This window comes from Esox lucius, chromosome 7, assembly GCF_011004845.1.
Source record: "Esox lucius isolate fEsoLuc1 chromosome 7, fEsoLuc1.pri, whole genome shotgun sequence".
Lineage (NCBI taxonomy): Eukaryota > Metazoa > Chordata > Actinopteri > Esociformes > Esocidae > Esox > Esox lucius.
Window position 1 is genome coordinate 26,892,363 of NC_047575.1, and position 14,831 is coordinate 26,907,193.

The window sequence follows — 14,831 nt, forward strand, 5'->3', positions numbered from 1 at the left end:
CACTAGGACTCAAGCAGAAGCAAACCAGACAATTTGGAAGCCTGTTTTCTTTAAATCTTTTGAGAACGCAGTGTTGAACTAATGAATAATTCCCTGCACTCTCTGTCTGGCAGCGTGTGGTCACTCCCCCCCCGTGGCTGATCTGCAGCCAGCCCCGTGCAGTGATACAGTCCCCATGATGTCACTGGCTCTTTTTTAATTGAAAGTGATGCTAAGCCGGGGGAGTCAGTAAAGCTGCTTGGGATCATATGAGATTGTACGAATGCACTGTGTGCGTGCGTCAGTGTGAGAGAGACCGAGAGCAGAGGGAGAAGTGAGAGAACCGGACAGGAGATAGAAATAGAAACAAAAGACAAAAACCAGCAGCGGAATCGGGTTCTGCTTTCGAGTAACATCAATTGAAGATTCAGGCTTTCTTTTGAACTCAGCCGCCGCCAGGACTTTCCATTGAAATGGTCACCCGGTTACCCCCTCCCTACAGGTAAGACCCAGAGTAGGGTGATATTATGTCATCCAGGTGCTCCCGGTTCGCTGTCGGTTATCCATTTTCCTCACATGTTATTGAGGTAGGATTATGAAGAGGCTGATCATAAATCTGTGCCTAGGGGAAACACACCAGAATTTACAGTCACTGCTCGACACCAAATCCATAGATACTGCATAGCACACCAATGAGAAGGAACATGCAACTTGGCATTGGCAGCCCAGTGTTAACTGTCATTCTACTATATGAATGCTAAGGATTGTTGGAGTGTGACAAAATGTAGTAATGAAATGAGATTGGGTATTAAAGTACTAAAGAATATGCTAAATAATTGAGAGCAGAAAGTTTGTAGGTAGTTTTTTTATCTCAGGAGCCTGAAGTTTTACCTGGGGTTTAATTCCTTTTCAATTCAGTTCTTCCAAAATAAAAATGTAAATATAATTCACTGTGTCAAAAGCACTAATAATCTTCAATGAAGACCAGTTCATTCTGTCAATTCAGTTCACTTGACTTCCTTCCTTTACTCCAAAACAGAATTGGCCCTCTGCAGGCAGATCTTCTGTTGCCCATTTTTGGGGTCTGCCCGGTGTTAAGCACATCCTGAGATTAGCACTACGAAGGGAACAAACATTATGTTGTTGGACCTCATGCCCTTGTTTTCTGTCCATCTATGCATCATCACCCCCATCTCCCTGAGGGTTGAGGAGTCACTGAGCATGCAAGCCTATTACCTCATTATGGTCTTACTGTGAGGGATTAGCTAACAAGGAAGAAGAGAGACTTCCTCTCCCATATCATTTCAGATACAGTCAGATACAACAAATACCCAACCCTTATTAAATAACTTATTATTTAGTCAATGTCAACTCAGTAACCTCGAATGGGCCTCAAGGAGTAGACATTTCTCAGAGAGGTTGGCCAGCTCACCTTTACCTGCCCATCTTAATCTGCTCTATGAGGCTGGTGATCTTTGAGAACTGTGCAGCTGAGTGGTCGAGTAGCATGAGTCCATGGATGTCTTTTTAAACTTTGTCCTTTTCTAAAGTGACAGATAGCCCAGTTTTGGCTTTAGGACATGGTGGACTCAAGGTGAAGGGTTATGGACTCCTTGGGGCTTTGGCTGAGTTTCATTTTCCTACTCAGAAGATTTCCTGCTGTCATGGAGTTTAACACTGAGACATTTAGTTTTTATTTTGGCTCAGTACGTCTCGCCAGCCTTCCTATTCTTGCATAAATGAAGCGACATAACACATCTGACTAAAACATATTGGTTAAACCAATATGAAAGCCCTTGGAATACCCTAGATTGAAAGCTTAGGATCTATTGTTGTCATGCCCAGGCAGTGGAATCGAATGGCCTCCCTCCCTCATTTCCCTGGTTATTATTGCCATCAGCTGTGTTCCTCAAGTTCCTTCTTCCCTTCTAGATCTTGTCAGTCATTATTTGGTTCTCATTCCATTTTAGCCTTGTTTCTGTTTTTGTGTGTAGTTTCTGTTTATGTTACTTCTTAGTTTGGTTATTTAAAGTCCTCTGTTCTCCCTGGGTGTGTCCTGCCTCATACCTGCAGCATTGCAATACTTTAACGTGATTGTTTGATTTGAAATACAAACATAGAGCTAAAAGATTGTTCCTCTAGGAAGTATAACATATAAATGCCTCAAGACTTTAGTTATACTATTATACCCTATCAAAACCCCAGACATTATTTTCAACAATATAAATGCAAACAAACTCTGTATGGCTTCAAACTATCATTTTGATATGATGGATCGTCAGGAATTTCACTTACTGAGTCTGGATTAAAGAGTTACACTTTAACAGCCTCTGGGTTGTGTGTCTGCAGTGTGAATGTAATGACAGCACAAGTGGATTCCCCAGATCCAAGTGAGAGAAGAGGGAGCAGAGTCTACCAGGTACACACAAACAAACAACACTCTCTCTTTAACCACCAACCTCTTTAACCACCAACCTCTCTCTCCACCAACCTATTAAACCACCAACCTCTGTCTTCACCAACCTCTCTCTCCACCAACCTATTAAACCACCAACCTCTGTCTTCACCAACCTATTAAACCACCAACCTCTCTCTCCACCAACCTATTAAACCACCAACCTCTCTCTCCACCAACCTATTAAACCACCAACCTCTGTCTTCACCAACCTCTCTCTCCACCAACCTATTAAACCACCAACCTCTCTCTCCACCAACCTATTAAACCACCAACCTCTGTCTTCACCAACCTCTGTCTTCACCAACCTCTCTCTCCACCAACCTATTAAACCACCAACCTCTGTCTTCACCAACCTCTGTCTTCACCAACCTCTCTCTCCACCAACCTATTAAACCACCAACCTCTGTCTTCACCAACCTCTCTCTCCACCAACCTATTAAACCACCAACCTCTGTCTTCACCAACCTCTCTCTCCACCAACCTATTAAACCACCAACCTCTGTCTTTACCAACCTCTCTCTCCACCAACCTATTAAACCACCAACCTCTGTCTTCACCAACCTCTGTCTTCACCAACCTCTCTCTCCTCCAACCTCTGTCTTCACCAACCTCTGTCTTCACCAACCTCTCTCTCCTCCAACCTCTGTCTTCACCAACCTCTGTCTTCACCAACCTCTCTCTCCTCCAACCTCTTTAACCACCAACCTCTGTCTTCACCAACCTTTGTCTTCACCAACCTCTCTCTCCTCCAACCTATTTAACCACCAACCTCTGTCTTCACCAACCTCTCTCTCCTCCAACCTCTGTCTTCACCAACCTCTGTCTTCACCAACCTTTGTCTTCACCAACCTCTCTCTCCTCCAACCTATTTAACCACCAACCTCTCTCTCCTCCAACCTATTTAACCACCAACCTCTCTCTCCTCCAACCTATTTAACCACCAACCTCTCTCTCTGTCTCCCTGCCTGCCTTTCCATCTTGGTCTCTCTCTGCCAGATCTTCCCGTGCCCTCTGTCTCCAACGGCTGTAGATTCCGAGTCTGAGTCGTTTGCAGAGGGCCCTGAGAATCCAAGGGGGCGGCTGCCCTCCATCGTGGTGCAGCCTGATGAGGAGATGGGCGAGCTGCACTGCTCCCAGCATGAGGAGCAGGACTCCTTCGACGAGCGGAGCCTCCCCCAGGCGGAGGAAGGGGACAACCAGGAGGACATGGTGATGCCGCAGGGGTAAGAACCGAAGCTAGAACTAGAACTAAAAAAGGTATAGGTCCGTGTGGACCTGAGAGCAGTGGATACGTAGTTATAGTCATGTCAGTGTAGTTGCCTGTCAACTACAATACAGTTGGTGTGCGTTTATGTTGTCCAGCTGCATCATTTGCCCAAAAGCACAACATTTTCATAAGGTTACTGGTGGATCTTAAAAACAATGGGATGATAGTAATGGATGGAACAGAATCAAAGTATGGCTGTCAAACAATTCAAACACGTGGTTTTACTGTTTCATACCATTCCATTCACTCTACATTTCCAGACAGCATTATAAGCCTCTCACGCTCTCACGCGCCCTCTCTCTCTCTCTCTCTCTCTCTCTCTCTCTCTCTCTCTCACTGTTGCAGAAGAAGAAAGAGTTCCATTACAGCTCAATCCCTCAACGTTGCCCGTCTGACTCCTCCCCCTTCACCCCAACGCGAATGTGCCCCGCCCAAGCCTGAGGAAACAAGCCAATAGGAGCAGAGCACAAACAGTGATAAACCTATAGAACTCTTTCCAGAAATGCTACACAAAGTGAAACATCTGGCTCCTCATTATTTTTTGATCCTGGATGGATTGTTCTGGCCTGCTTATTGTCCACAGAGGGGATGCCCCAGAGGGACAAAACAATGTCTGCTCAGGGTCAGGGTACTGGAGCAGGCCTGAGTTACACTCCGGCTAGACCCGCACTCACCAAACAAAATGAATGAGGCGATGACACATCTCTGGGGCAACCCTCTTTGGAATGGGGGAGACCAGAGTGGTCTGGATCAAAGAGTAATGTGGGTGTGGCATTCAAGTGGAAGTCTCCTTTCAGTACTGTCTTGGCTCTCTCTGACATCACCCTCAAACCTCTCTCTGACATCACCCACAAACCTCTCTCTGACATCACCCACAAACCTCACTCTGACATCACCCACAAACCTCTCTCTGACATCACCCACAAACCTCTCTCTGACATCACCCACAAACCTCACTCTGACATCACCCACAAACCTCTCTCTGACATCACCCACAAGCCTCTCTCTGACTACCCCCGGACAACTCGCCTATTGACTTGCACCTCATCTATAGTGTTATCGTCCCCATAAATGGTTTGGTCAAAGTAAAATGCTATGATACGCTATATTGTTGGGCCATTTTTTATGGGCTGTACAGCTATTGATGTCTAAAATAGCATGTTTTAAAATGTTGTTTTGTATTATTTAATGGGGTTTTATGATTGTTTCACTTTAAAATATTTGAAATGCCATACAATATTATTGAAATGGTAGGGGTGCAATATTCTGGGAACTATCAAAAAATTCCTTGGTTGTCTATTTATCCTGGTTGGGAAATTCTGGATTTCCTGCATATTCCCTCATGATAATGGGAATCCGGCAACCGGAATGTCTACATATCCATTGTTTTATAAAACGTTCCTAGTATTTTGCAAACTTAGGTATGGCCTTTGACTCTTGTAAAACCTGTGAAAGTGTGTACATAGACCAGAAATACAATGGTATTAGCTACCTGGAGGTGTATTAGCTACAGTACCTATTTACAACACATCTCCTCAAACCAGCCATAACAATGTTAATGGAGTGTTTTTATTTCCAATATTCATTCTGTTCCCAGACACAATTCTTCTAATTCTGAAACACGAAACCCTACCTGTGATGGCATGCTAGACGTTAAATGTTTTTGTACAGTAGCCAGCCAAGGCCAGACAGTGAGTTTATTTGCTGCTGGGCAAAAGAGTTTAATGCTTTTCACCGTCATTGTTCCTCGATGATAATCTGCCCTCATGCAGTCTTTGTAATTGTAAAATGTATTATTTATTTTTTTTACATCTGAGCTGTGTCTGATAATTAATCACTGTACTTAGTGGAAATATCATCACAAAAACAGGAACCTTTTTTGTCTGATTTGACTGGGCTATAAATTTAGAAACACTTAACAGTTATTACATTATGTTACATACAGTAAGTGTAGGGCTACATTGCAATATTACTATAATGATAGCTTTTGGTTGCCATATTATATGGAAGTGTTTGTGTGCATATTATTGTTTGGGATGTTCAAATAAAGATGTCTCTCTTGCGCAAAAAAGTCAACAAATAAATAAATTAACATAACTCATGAATATTCTGCAACTGTGCTTGTACATTTCCTTCAGATTCTTTTGCAGGGCAAACACCATCAAATGGAAAGATTTGGCACAATCCCAAATGACCTAAATTGAGTAAAACTCTGCATTGATTTGTAATCTTCCATCAACAACAAATATATATACAACCCCATTTCCAAAAGAGTTGGGAGGCTGCGTACAATGCATATAAAAACAGAATGCAATTATGTGCAATTCTTTTTTTCCTGTATTTAAATGAAAACATTTCAAAGACAACATATTAAATGTTTGAAACTGAGAACAATACTGAATATAGGGTTTAAATAATTTGCACATCATTGCATTCTGTGTTCATTTACATTTTACGCAGCATCCCAACTTTTTTGGAGAGGGGGTTGTATACACACACACATGCACACACATACACACACACACACACACACACACATATACATATATATATATATTGAGAGAAAGAGAGAGAGATGAAATTAGTAGAACTTACTTAATAATCAAACACAGGTCTGGCATCTTGTTTGTCTGAAACGATCAGTGATCAGTGAAACAAAACCAAAAGAAACTCAGCTTCTCTGATAATAGATGCACCCTCTCATTGTTTCACAGCATGATTTTGTGTTCTTGTCATATGGAGAATGACATGTAGGGCATGTACTTAAGAAAGTCACACACAAAGTCAACTCCAGTTTCTGAATTAAAAACATGTTTCCTGGCAGCAGCAGGCAAGTTTCGGGAAGCCCTGTTTAATGTTTGGGTCAAGGCCTTCCTCCATAGGTTCCTGGGACATGCTTTCCGGCACCTCCTGCAGGGTCAAGGTCAATTCCCTGTTGAAGCACTCAGTCAGGGAAAGTAAAGCAGTTTATAAAGTGGGTCAATTAAAATCGTTTCCAGGGTGCATTAATATTACTAGACCTCAAAGGGGCAGCACCGCAACATGCTACTCCTCCCTCTCCACTCCCCAACCTTCACCCAATACCTCCAACACAGTTTCCCCTCCTCCCTCTCCACTCCCCAACCTTCACCCAATACCTCCAACACAGTTTCCCCTCCTCCCTCTCCCCTCCCCAACCTTCACCCAATACCTCCAACACAGTTTCCCCTCCTCCCTCTCCACTCCCCAACCTTCACCCAATATCTCCAACACAGTTTCCACTCCTCCCTCTCCACTCCCCAACCTTCACCCAACACCTCCAACAGTTTCCCCTCCTCCCTCTCCACTCCCCAACCTTCACCCAATACCTCCAACACAGTTTCCCCTCCTCCCTCTCCACTCCCGAACCTTTCCCCAACATCTCCAACACAGTTTCCCCTCCTCCCTCTCCACTCCCCAACCTTCACCCAACACCTCCAACACAGTTTCCTCCCTCCCTCTCCACTCCTCAACCTTCACCCAACACCTCCAACACAGTTTCACCTCCTCCCTCTCCACTCCTTTACTATAATGTTCTTGGTATATAGTTTTTGACAATGCCTTTCGTCTTAAAGAAAACCTACTTGACCAAGGTGATTAACATATTGTCAAAGAACTATACAGTATCTAGACAGCACTTTGGTCTTAAGCTTCAATAATCTTTTTAACCCCTCTTCATTGTGGATTTCTCCAGTAGAGGGTTATCCTTGGCTGGGAACAATAGCCATTCCTTTTTTATTTTTTTTTATTTTTTTTTGCAACTTGATTAAATTGTTCCGGATTAATTTTTCAGTGGGCTGGCACAAGGTTGGGAGTGGAAGGGAAATGGGTGGGGCTTATGCAAATTACTTTTTTGTGTCAATACAGTGTGTATTATACTTTTCTACAGTATAGTATTCAATTCTGTAGTCTTAGTACAGTCTGACTGAAGTATGTTATGTATATCATCCTGGGTAATATTCTAACACAATTTACTGCATAATACTATACAATTGTGTATTAAATGGTATTTTGTTTTTCCTTGGGCTCTTCTACTATATATGCTCCCTCTGGGCGATGTTATCCGAAATCATAATGTAAACTTTCACTGTTACGCTGATGACACACAGTTATATATTTCAATGAAGCATGGAGAAACCCCTAAATTAGCTACTTTGGAAGCATGCATTTCAGATATTAGGAAGTGGATGACAGAGAATTTCTTGCTCTTAAACTCAAGGAAAACAGAAATGCTCGTTTTAGGACCCAAGAAACAAATAGTGTTGTCAGCAGATGTCACTATGAACCTCGAAGGCTGCATGGTCGTATCCCAAAAAACTGTAAAAAACCATGGCGTTACCCTTGACCCTGACCTCTCCTTTGAAGAACATATAAAATATGTCTCAAGAGTTGCTTATTTTCATCTTCGAAACATTGCAAAAATTAGAAACTTTCTATCAAAAACAGATGCAGAAAAATTAATCCATGCTTTCGTTACTTCTAGACTAGATTACTGCAATGCTCTTCTCTCTGGTTATCCAGACAAACTAATAAATAAACTTCAATTAGTGCTGCACACGGCTGCAAGAATCCTAACTAGAACAAATTTGAACACATTACTCCTGTCCTAGTGTCCTTACACTGGCTGCCTGTTTGGGTTAGGGCTGATTTTAAAGTTTTACTCTTAACCTATAAATCAATACATGGACTTGCTCCTACTTACCTTGCTGAAATGATCCAGCCATACATACCTACACGTAACCTACGATCGCAAGATGCAGGCCTTTTAATTGTACCTAGAATTTCTAAACAAACAGCTGGCGGCAGGGCTTTTTCTCATAGAGCTCCACTACTGTGGAATGATCTGCCAATTAAGGTTAGAAATGCAAGCTCTAAACCAGTAGGCTTGATACTGTCCACCCTTGCTGTCTTGCCAGGTGGGTTCTCGTCACCACTGGGATGCCCTCCCTCCAATGCCTTTTGGGGGAAGAGTCACTGGCTTGTTGTTGTCTCTCTGTTGCGCACTTGTGCAATTGGGCTGTACGCTGCTGGCAATACTCTGCCCTCTTTCAGGGGGGTTGCGGTTGGTTGGTGACCCTTTGGTTGATGCCTGGCAATGTGGGTGGATTGATTTCCTGCCTGTCAGGCCCTGTCCGGGGCCTCCCCCGGGTAGGGCCACAGTGTCGCCGGACCCCCCCGTCTCAGTTCCAAGGTGTTACGCTGCTATATTATTGTGCTGGGGGATATGAGGAATGCACTTTCTAACTTTTCTCAGTCTCCTCCAGTTTTAAATTTTAGGAGGAGATGAGGTCCTGGTCCACACCTGCGGAGTACCTGGTTTGGGGGGCCCGTTGCTGTCCCTTTCCTTGTCCACCTGGTCATACTTTTGACCTAGTCTAGAATCAAATAGACTCTGGATTTAGACCAGAGAAATGTATTTATTATTCTAATTGGACTCTTAATATCTCACCCGGCACAGCCAGAAGAGGACTGGTCACCCCTCTGAGCCTGGGTCCTCTCTAGGTTTCTTCCTAAAATTCGGCCTTCTAAGGGAGTTTTTCCTAGCCACTGAAATCCAACACTACTGTTGTTTGCTACTTGGGGTTTAAGGCCGGGTGTCTCTGTAAAGCACTTTGTGACAACTGCTGTTGTAAAAAGGGCTTTATAAATAAATTTGATTGATTGATCTACAGTATTACTTAGAACAGTGTCTCCCAACCTTTTTTAGTTACTGTACCCCCAAAATGTTTTTGCACTGCTTTCAGTACCCCTGAAGTACCCCCTCATGTTAATTTCACTAGTAAGTCTATGGTGTTATGAGTGTTTTCAAGTACCCCCTGTGGAGAGGCCAAGTACCCCCAGGGGTCCTAGTACCCCTGGTTGGGAACAACTGACTTAGAAGACAGGAGGATTTGTAGTTGAAACAACAAAAGCTATGTCCCAAAGGTTCAAGCATGTCCTAGATATAATACAGTACAGACCTCTCGGATGTCTGTCTCCAACTAAACAACTCTGACTGTTATTTGCTGTAATTTCAAAAGGGAGCGAGTAGCAATACAACAGTTTTAATTTAATTAATGTTTACTTGGTGGATCTGACATCAAAAGAGCAGCAGCAATCAAGTGTCATCTCATGTATTAAGCCTGAGTGGTTCTGTAAGAAATGGAATAATTGCATGTTGATAATGCAACAATGTCTCTCTTTAACTTGAAACTTGTAAAATGTGGGCAGGGAATGTGGTTTTCACAGCGCTACATTCACAGTCAGTCCGGCGTGACGTTGTAATAACACTGTTTACTCTGTGGACCACACTGATCAACTGGGCTGTCACTGGAGTCTAAACAGTGGGTGAGAGCTGCCGTCCAAGGCTGTGGAGAGAGCAACAGCTGCAGACCACAGCGTGTCTGAACATTAAGTCCTCGTAGAAATCACAGGCCACTCCACAAGAAGTAGGCTAAATATAAAAGCACACCATGGCAACGGAGACTGAAAAATTAGGCAACCTAAGGAGCAGGAGAGAGTGAGGACAGTAGTCCAGGCTGGATTAAGACTCAGAGTGAAGAGACAGATAGGCCCAGACACTGGATTTGAGGTGTTGGGGTGGCTGGCATGGTGTTGGGGTGGGTGGAGTGGTGTTGGGGTGGGTGGCATGGTGTTGGGGTGGGTAGTGTGGTGTTGGGGTGGGTGGCATGGTGTTGGGGTGGGTAGGGTGGTGTTGGGGTGGGTAGGGTGGTTTTGGGGTGATTGGTGTGATGTTGGGGTGGGTGGCGTAGTGTTGGGGTGGGTAGGGTGGTGTTAGGGTGGGTAGGATGGTGTTGGGTTGGGTGTTGTTGTGTTGGGGTGGTTGGCATGGTGTTGCGGTGGGTAGGTGTGGTGATATTGGGGTGGGAAAGTTGGTGTTTTGGGTGGGTGGCAGGGTGTTGGGTTGGGTAGGGTGGTTTTGGGGTGGTTGGTGTGATGTTGGGGTGGGTGGCGTAGTGTTGGGGTGGGTGGTGTAGTGTTGGGGCGGGTAGGGTGGTGTTGGGGTGGGTAGGATGGTGTTGGGTTGGGTGTCGTTGGGTGTTGTTGTGTTGGGGTGGGTGGCAGGGTGTTGGGGTGGGTAGGGTGGTGTTGGGGTGGGTAGGATGGTGTTGGGTTGGGTGTCGTTGTGTTGGGGTGGGTGGCAGGGTGTTGGGGTGGGTAGGGTGGTGTTGGGTTTGGTGTCGTTGTGTTGGGGTGGTTGGCATGGTGTTGGGGTGGGTAGGTGTGGTGATGTTGTGGTGGGAAGGTTGGTGTTTTGTATGGGTGGCAGGGTGTTGGGGTGGGTAGGGTGGTTTTGGGGTGGGTGTTGTTGTGTTGGGGTGGTTGGCATGGTGTTGGGGTGGGTGGGTGTGGTGTTGGGGTGGTTGGCGTGATGTTGGGGTGGGTAATGTGGTTTTGTGGTGTTGGGGTGGGTGGAGTGGTGTTGGGGTGGGTGTCGTTGTATTGGGGTAGTTGGCATGGTGTTGGGGTGGGTGGGTGTGGTGTTGGTGTGGGTGGCAGGATGTTGGGGTGGCTGGTGTGGGTTTGGGGTAGGTGGCGTGGTGTGGTGTTGGGGAGGGTAGGGTGGTGTTGGGGGGAGTAGGGTGGTGTTTTGGGTGGGTGGCGTGATGTTTGGGTGGTGTTGGGGTGGTTAGTGTGATGTTGGGGTGGGTGGCCTGGTGTTGGGGTGGGTGGCGTGGGGTTGGGGTGGCGTGGTGTTGGTGTGGGTAGGGTGATGTTGGGGTGGTTGATGTGGTGTTGGTGTGGGTAGGGTGGTGTTGGGGGGGTTGGTGTGGTGTTGGGGTGGGTGGCGTGGTGTTGGGGTGGTTGGTGTGGTGTTGGTGTGGGTAGGGTGGTGTTGGGGTGGTTGGTGTGGTGTTGGGGTGGGTGGCGTGGTGTTGGGGTGGGTGGTGTGGTGTTGGGGTGGGTGGTGTGGTGTTGGGCTGGATGGTGTGGTGTTGGGGTGGTTGGTGTGGTGTTGGGCTGGGTAGTGTGGTGTTGGGCTGGATGGTGTGGTTTGGGGTGGGTGGTGTGATGTTGGGCTGGGTAGTGTGGTGTTGGGCTGGATGGTGTGGTTTGGGGTGGGTGGTGTGATGTTGTGTTGGGTGGCGTGATGTTGAGATGGGCAGGGTGGTGTTGGGGTGGGTGGTGTGATGTTGGGGAGGGTGGTGTCGTGTTGGGGGGGGTGGCGTGGTGTTGGGGTGGTTGGTGTGGTTTTGGGGTGGGTGGTGTGATGTTGGGGTGGATGGTGTGATGTTGGGGTGGGTGGTGTGATGTTTTGTTTCAGCTCAGGTCCATGTATAATGCTGTGCCCTGTGTCTGCTGCTCTGAGGGGCTCTGTCCTTCATCAGCCCTGTCTGTCTATTTGCCCATGTCTGTCCCTCTGTCTGTCTCCTGTCTGTCTGGGTTTATGGGCTGGCTGTAGGGTTTCTTGGTAGGACAGACACCCACACTACCCGCACCCCTCTCCCCCTCCTCTCCCTGTAACATTTCTGGCCTGGCTCCCAGACTGTGGTATGCAGAACCCTGGTCTGACAGCACACATAGCTCTGGTCTCTGAGCCCCCTTTATGCTATGTAGGGAATGATATGGAAAGGGCAGATATGATGTATAGAGGATTAAAGGGTGTGTTTTTGTGTGTTAGTATGTGTGTGAATGTGTGGGTGTGATTGCACATGTTTGTGTGCATGTGTCTAAGTATGTGAAAAGGAAGATATGTGTGTGTGTGTGTGTGTGTGTGTCTGTGCATGTCCAGTATGTACAACAGGTCTACACAGTGCAGAGTCGGGGGGTGTGGGGCTGGGAAAGGGAGAACAGAGAGAAATATAGAGTGAAAATGACTGTTCAGACTGCTGCTCCAGAGTCTTCTGAGAACCAGATCAACAAGTGAGGAGATAAAGAAAACAATGACTAGAACTACAGGGAAAAAGAGAAAACAGAGATAATCACTCTAAATCACACCAAGTGCCAAAAATAACACACCTTTCCTCCAGATATCTCATTCACTTCTTTCCCCCGCTTTCCTTTTTCTCTCTTTCACCACCCCCTCTTTTTTTATCTCTCCTCTATCCTTTTGTCCCTCCCTCACTAATAAATGAAAGCCAGATGTGGTGCTGCCTGGGCTTCTATTCAGTCGGGCTCCCCCCGGCCCGGTCTGTTTCTCTTTCTGGGTTTTGGTTTCTTCCCCTGGCCCGGTGCAGGCTGTACCCCCCCCCCCCCCCCAACTCCTGTCTCTCCCTGCCTGCTCTCAGGAAATACCCCAGGTTCCTGGCCTGGAGGGAGCATGCTTCTCTAACTATATCCAGATGGAGGACTAGAGAGGGAGTGGTAGAGGATGAGGGAGTGAACGAGTGTGAGATGGTTTAAATGGAAGGAGTGGCGACAGAGGTTTCTTTCTTTCTCACTCTGTCTCTCCCGCATCCATCTCTCTCTTTCCAGCAGGATCCTACACTGAGGGGCTCAGTGGTTTCAGCTAGTTTCTCTCAATCACCCATATTGTTTTCCTCATCCATCCATCCTCCCCTTCCCTCTCAACTCTCCGGCAGTGTTTGTCTTCCAGCAGGAGGGTGACCCACACTGGAATAGTGTCATTATGTCAGAACCAGACCAATATCCCAGAAACCCCATGCTCTCACTCTTCTCCCAGGCTCACACACTCCTAGTTCCTAAACTCAATAGTGCTCTGTTCTGCAGTGACACCAAGACATGTTGTGTGTGTGTGTGTGTGTGTGTGTGTGTGTGTACCAGAATGTGGCAATGGAAACAAGGTTGATTGTGAGAGCCTGTTTTAGAATGGGTGTCTATAAACTGACTCCTCAGATTATTAGCAGATTAAGCTTTCCTGTTCTTCTTTCCCACTCTCGACATATGCGGCTACACCTGTGTGTGCCTCTGGCAGTGTGTGTGTGTGTGTCTATGCGTGTGAACATGTGCCAGGGCTTGTGACCAGCACTGTGTGTGTGTATGCCGGTGTTCCTAGGAAGTTGCTCAGCTCCATCTGGGGCTGATTATTCTGTTAGTTCTCCAGGGGGAGAAACTGATTAAGTGTTTATGTGAGAGAGAATTCCTCTCCTGGTGCTCTCAGCCTTCGGGCCTGTGGGTCAGACAGACCGGACCTGCATGACGACAACGACAAGATACCAACTCTGCCCGAAAACATGCTCCTCTGCTCTTTATGTTGCTTCTCCCCTGCTCGTTCTGCTGCTCCTCCTCTGCTCTCTGCTGCTCCTCCTCGGCTCTCTCTGCTGCTCCTCCTCTGCTCTCTCTGCTGATCTTCCCCTGCTCTTCTGCCCTGCTCTGCTGCTCCTCCCATGCTCTCTCTGCTGCTCCTCCTCTGCTCTCTCCGCTGCTCCTCCTCTGTTCTCTCCGCTGCTCCTCCCCTGCTCTCTGTTCTGCTCCTCCTCTGCTCTCTCTGCTGCTCCTCCCCTGCTCTCTGTTCTGCTCCTCCTCTGCTCTCTCTGCTGCTCCTCCCCTGCTCTCTCTGCTGCTCCTCCCCAACTCTCTCTGCTGCTCCTCCCTAGCTCCGCCCTCCACATCACCTCATCTATTTCTTTCACTAACCTACCGGAGTTGGTTCTCCCACATAATCAGTGAAAGTTATTAGCTGGTACTGAAATAGCAACCTCCAGTATTACCTCGTTACCCATTTCTACACCACATTTTGACCCAGAGAGCTCATTAAAAAGTATGTCTTCAAACCTTGGACCTTTTCTTTCAATGTATTTTAAGAGGGAGTTGAGGACTGTGGATGCAAGGAATAAAATATTTTTTAAAGAAGAGCTAAGCAAGGGGAAGAAAAGAGATCAAAGATCAGAGGCGTCGCTAGGATCATAATACATTGGGGGTTAGCTCCCCCCTCCCGCGGCAGAAAGTACAGGGTTTTGAATGTACATGTGGAAAATGCCAGCAACGTCTACACTGCCATAAAGCGTGATCGGAATTACAGATTCATAGATCAGGGGCTATTTTCTTTTTAGGGTCCATTTGAGATCCGGGGCTATTCATAAAAGATCCGGGGCTATAGCCACGGACGCCCAGGCCTAACGACGCCACTGTCAAAGATCATAATTTTAGAGCAAGGATGAAGCTATGATGTGATGAAAGACAGCCTCTCTAAAATGACGACTGATA

At 46.5% G+C, this 14,831-nt stretch overlaps 1 protein-coding gene across 1 annotated transcript; it reads right to left on the minus strand.

The window, feature by feature from the left end:
- Window positions 1–10,252: 10,252 nt before the first annotated feature.
- On the minus strand, window positions 10,253–12,191 carry LOC117594764 (mucin-2-like). The gene is made up of 2 exons (XM_034293515.1): window positions 12,158–12,191; window positions 10,253–11,763 (listed from the first exon to the last, which is right to left on the minus strand). Exons 1-2 carry the CDS (start codon window positions 12,189–12,191, stop codon window positions 10,253–10,255), a joined length of 1,545 nt encoding a protein of 514 aa, XP_034149406.1.
- Window positions 12,192–14,831: the final 2,640 nt, after the last annotated feature.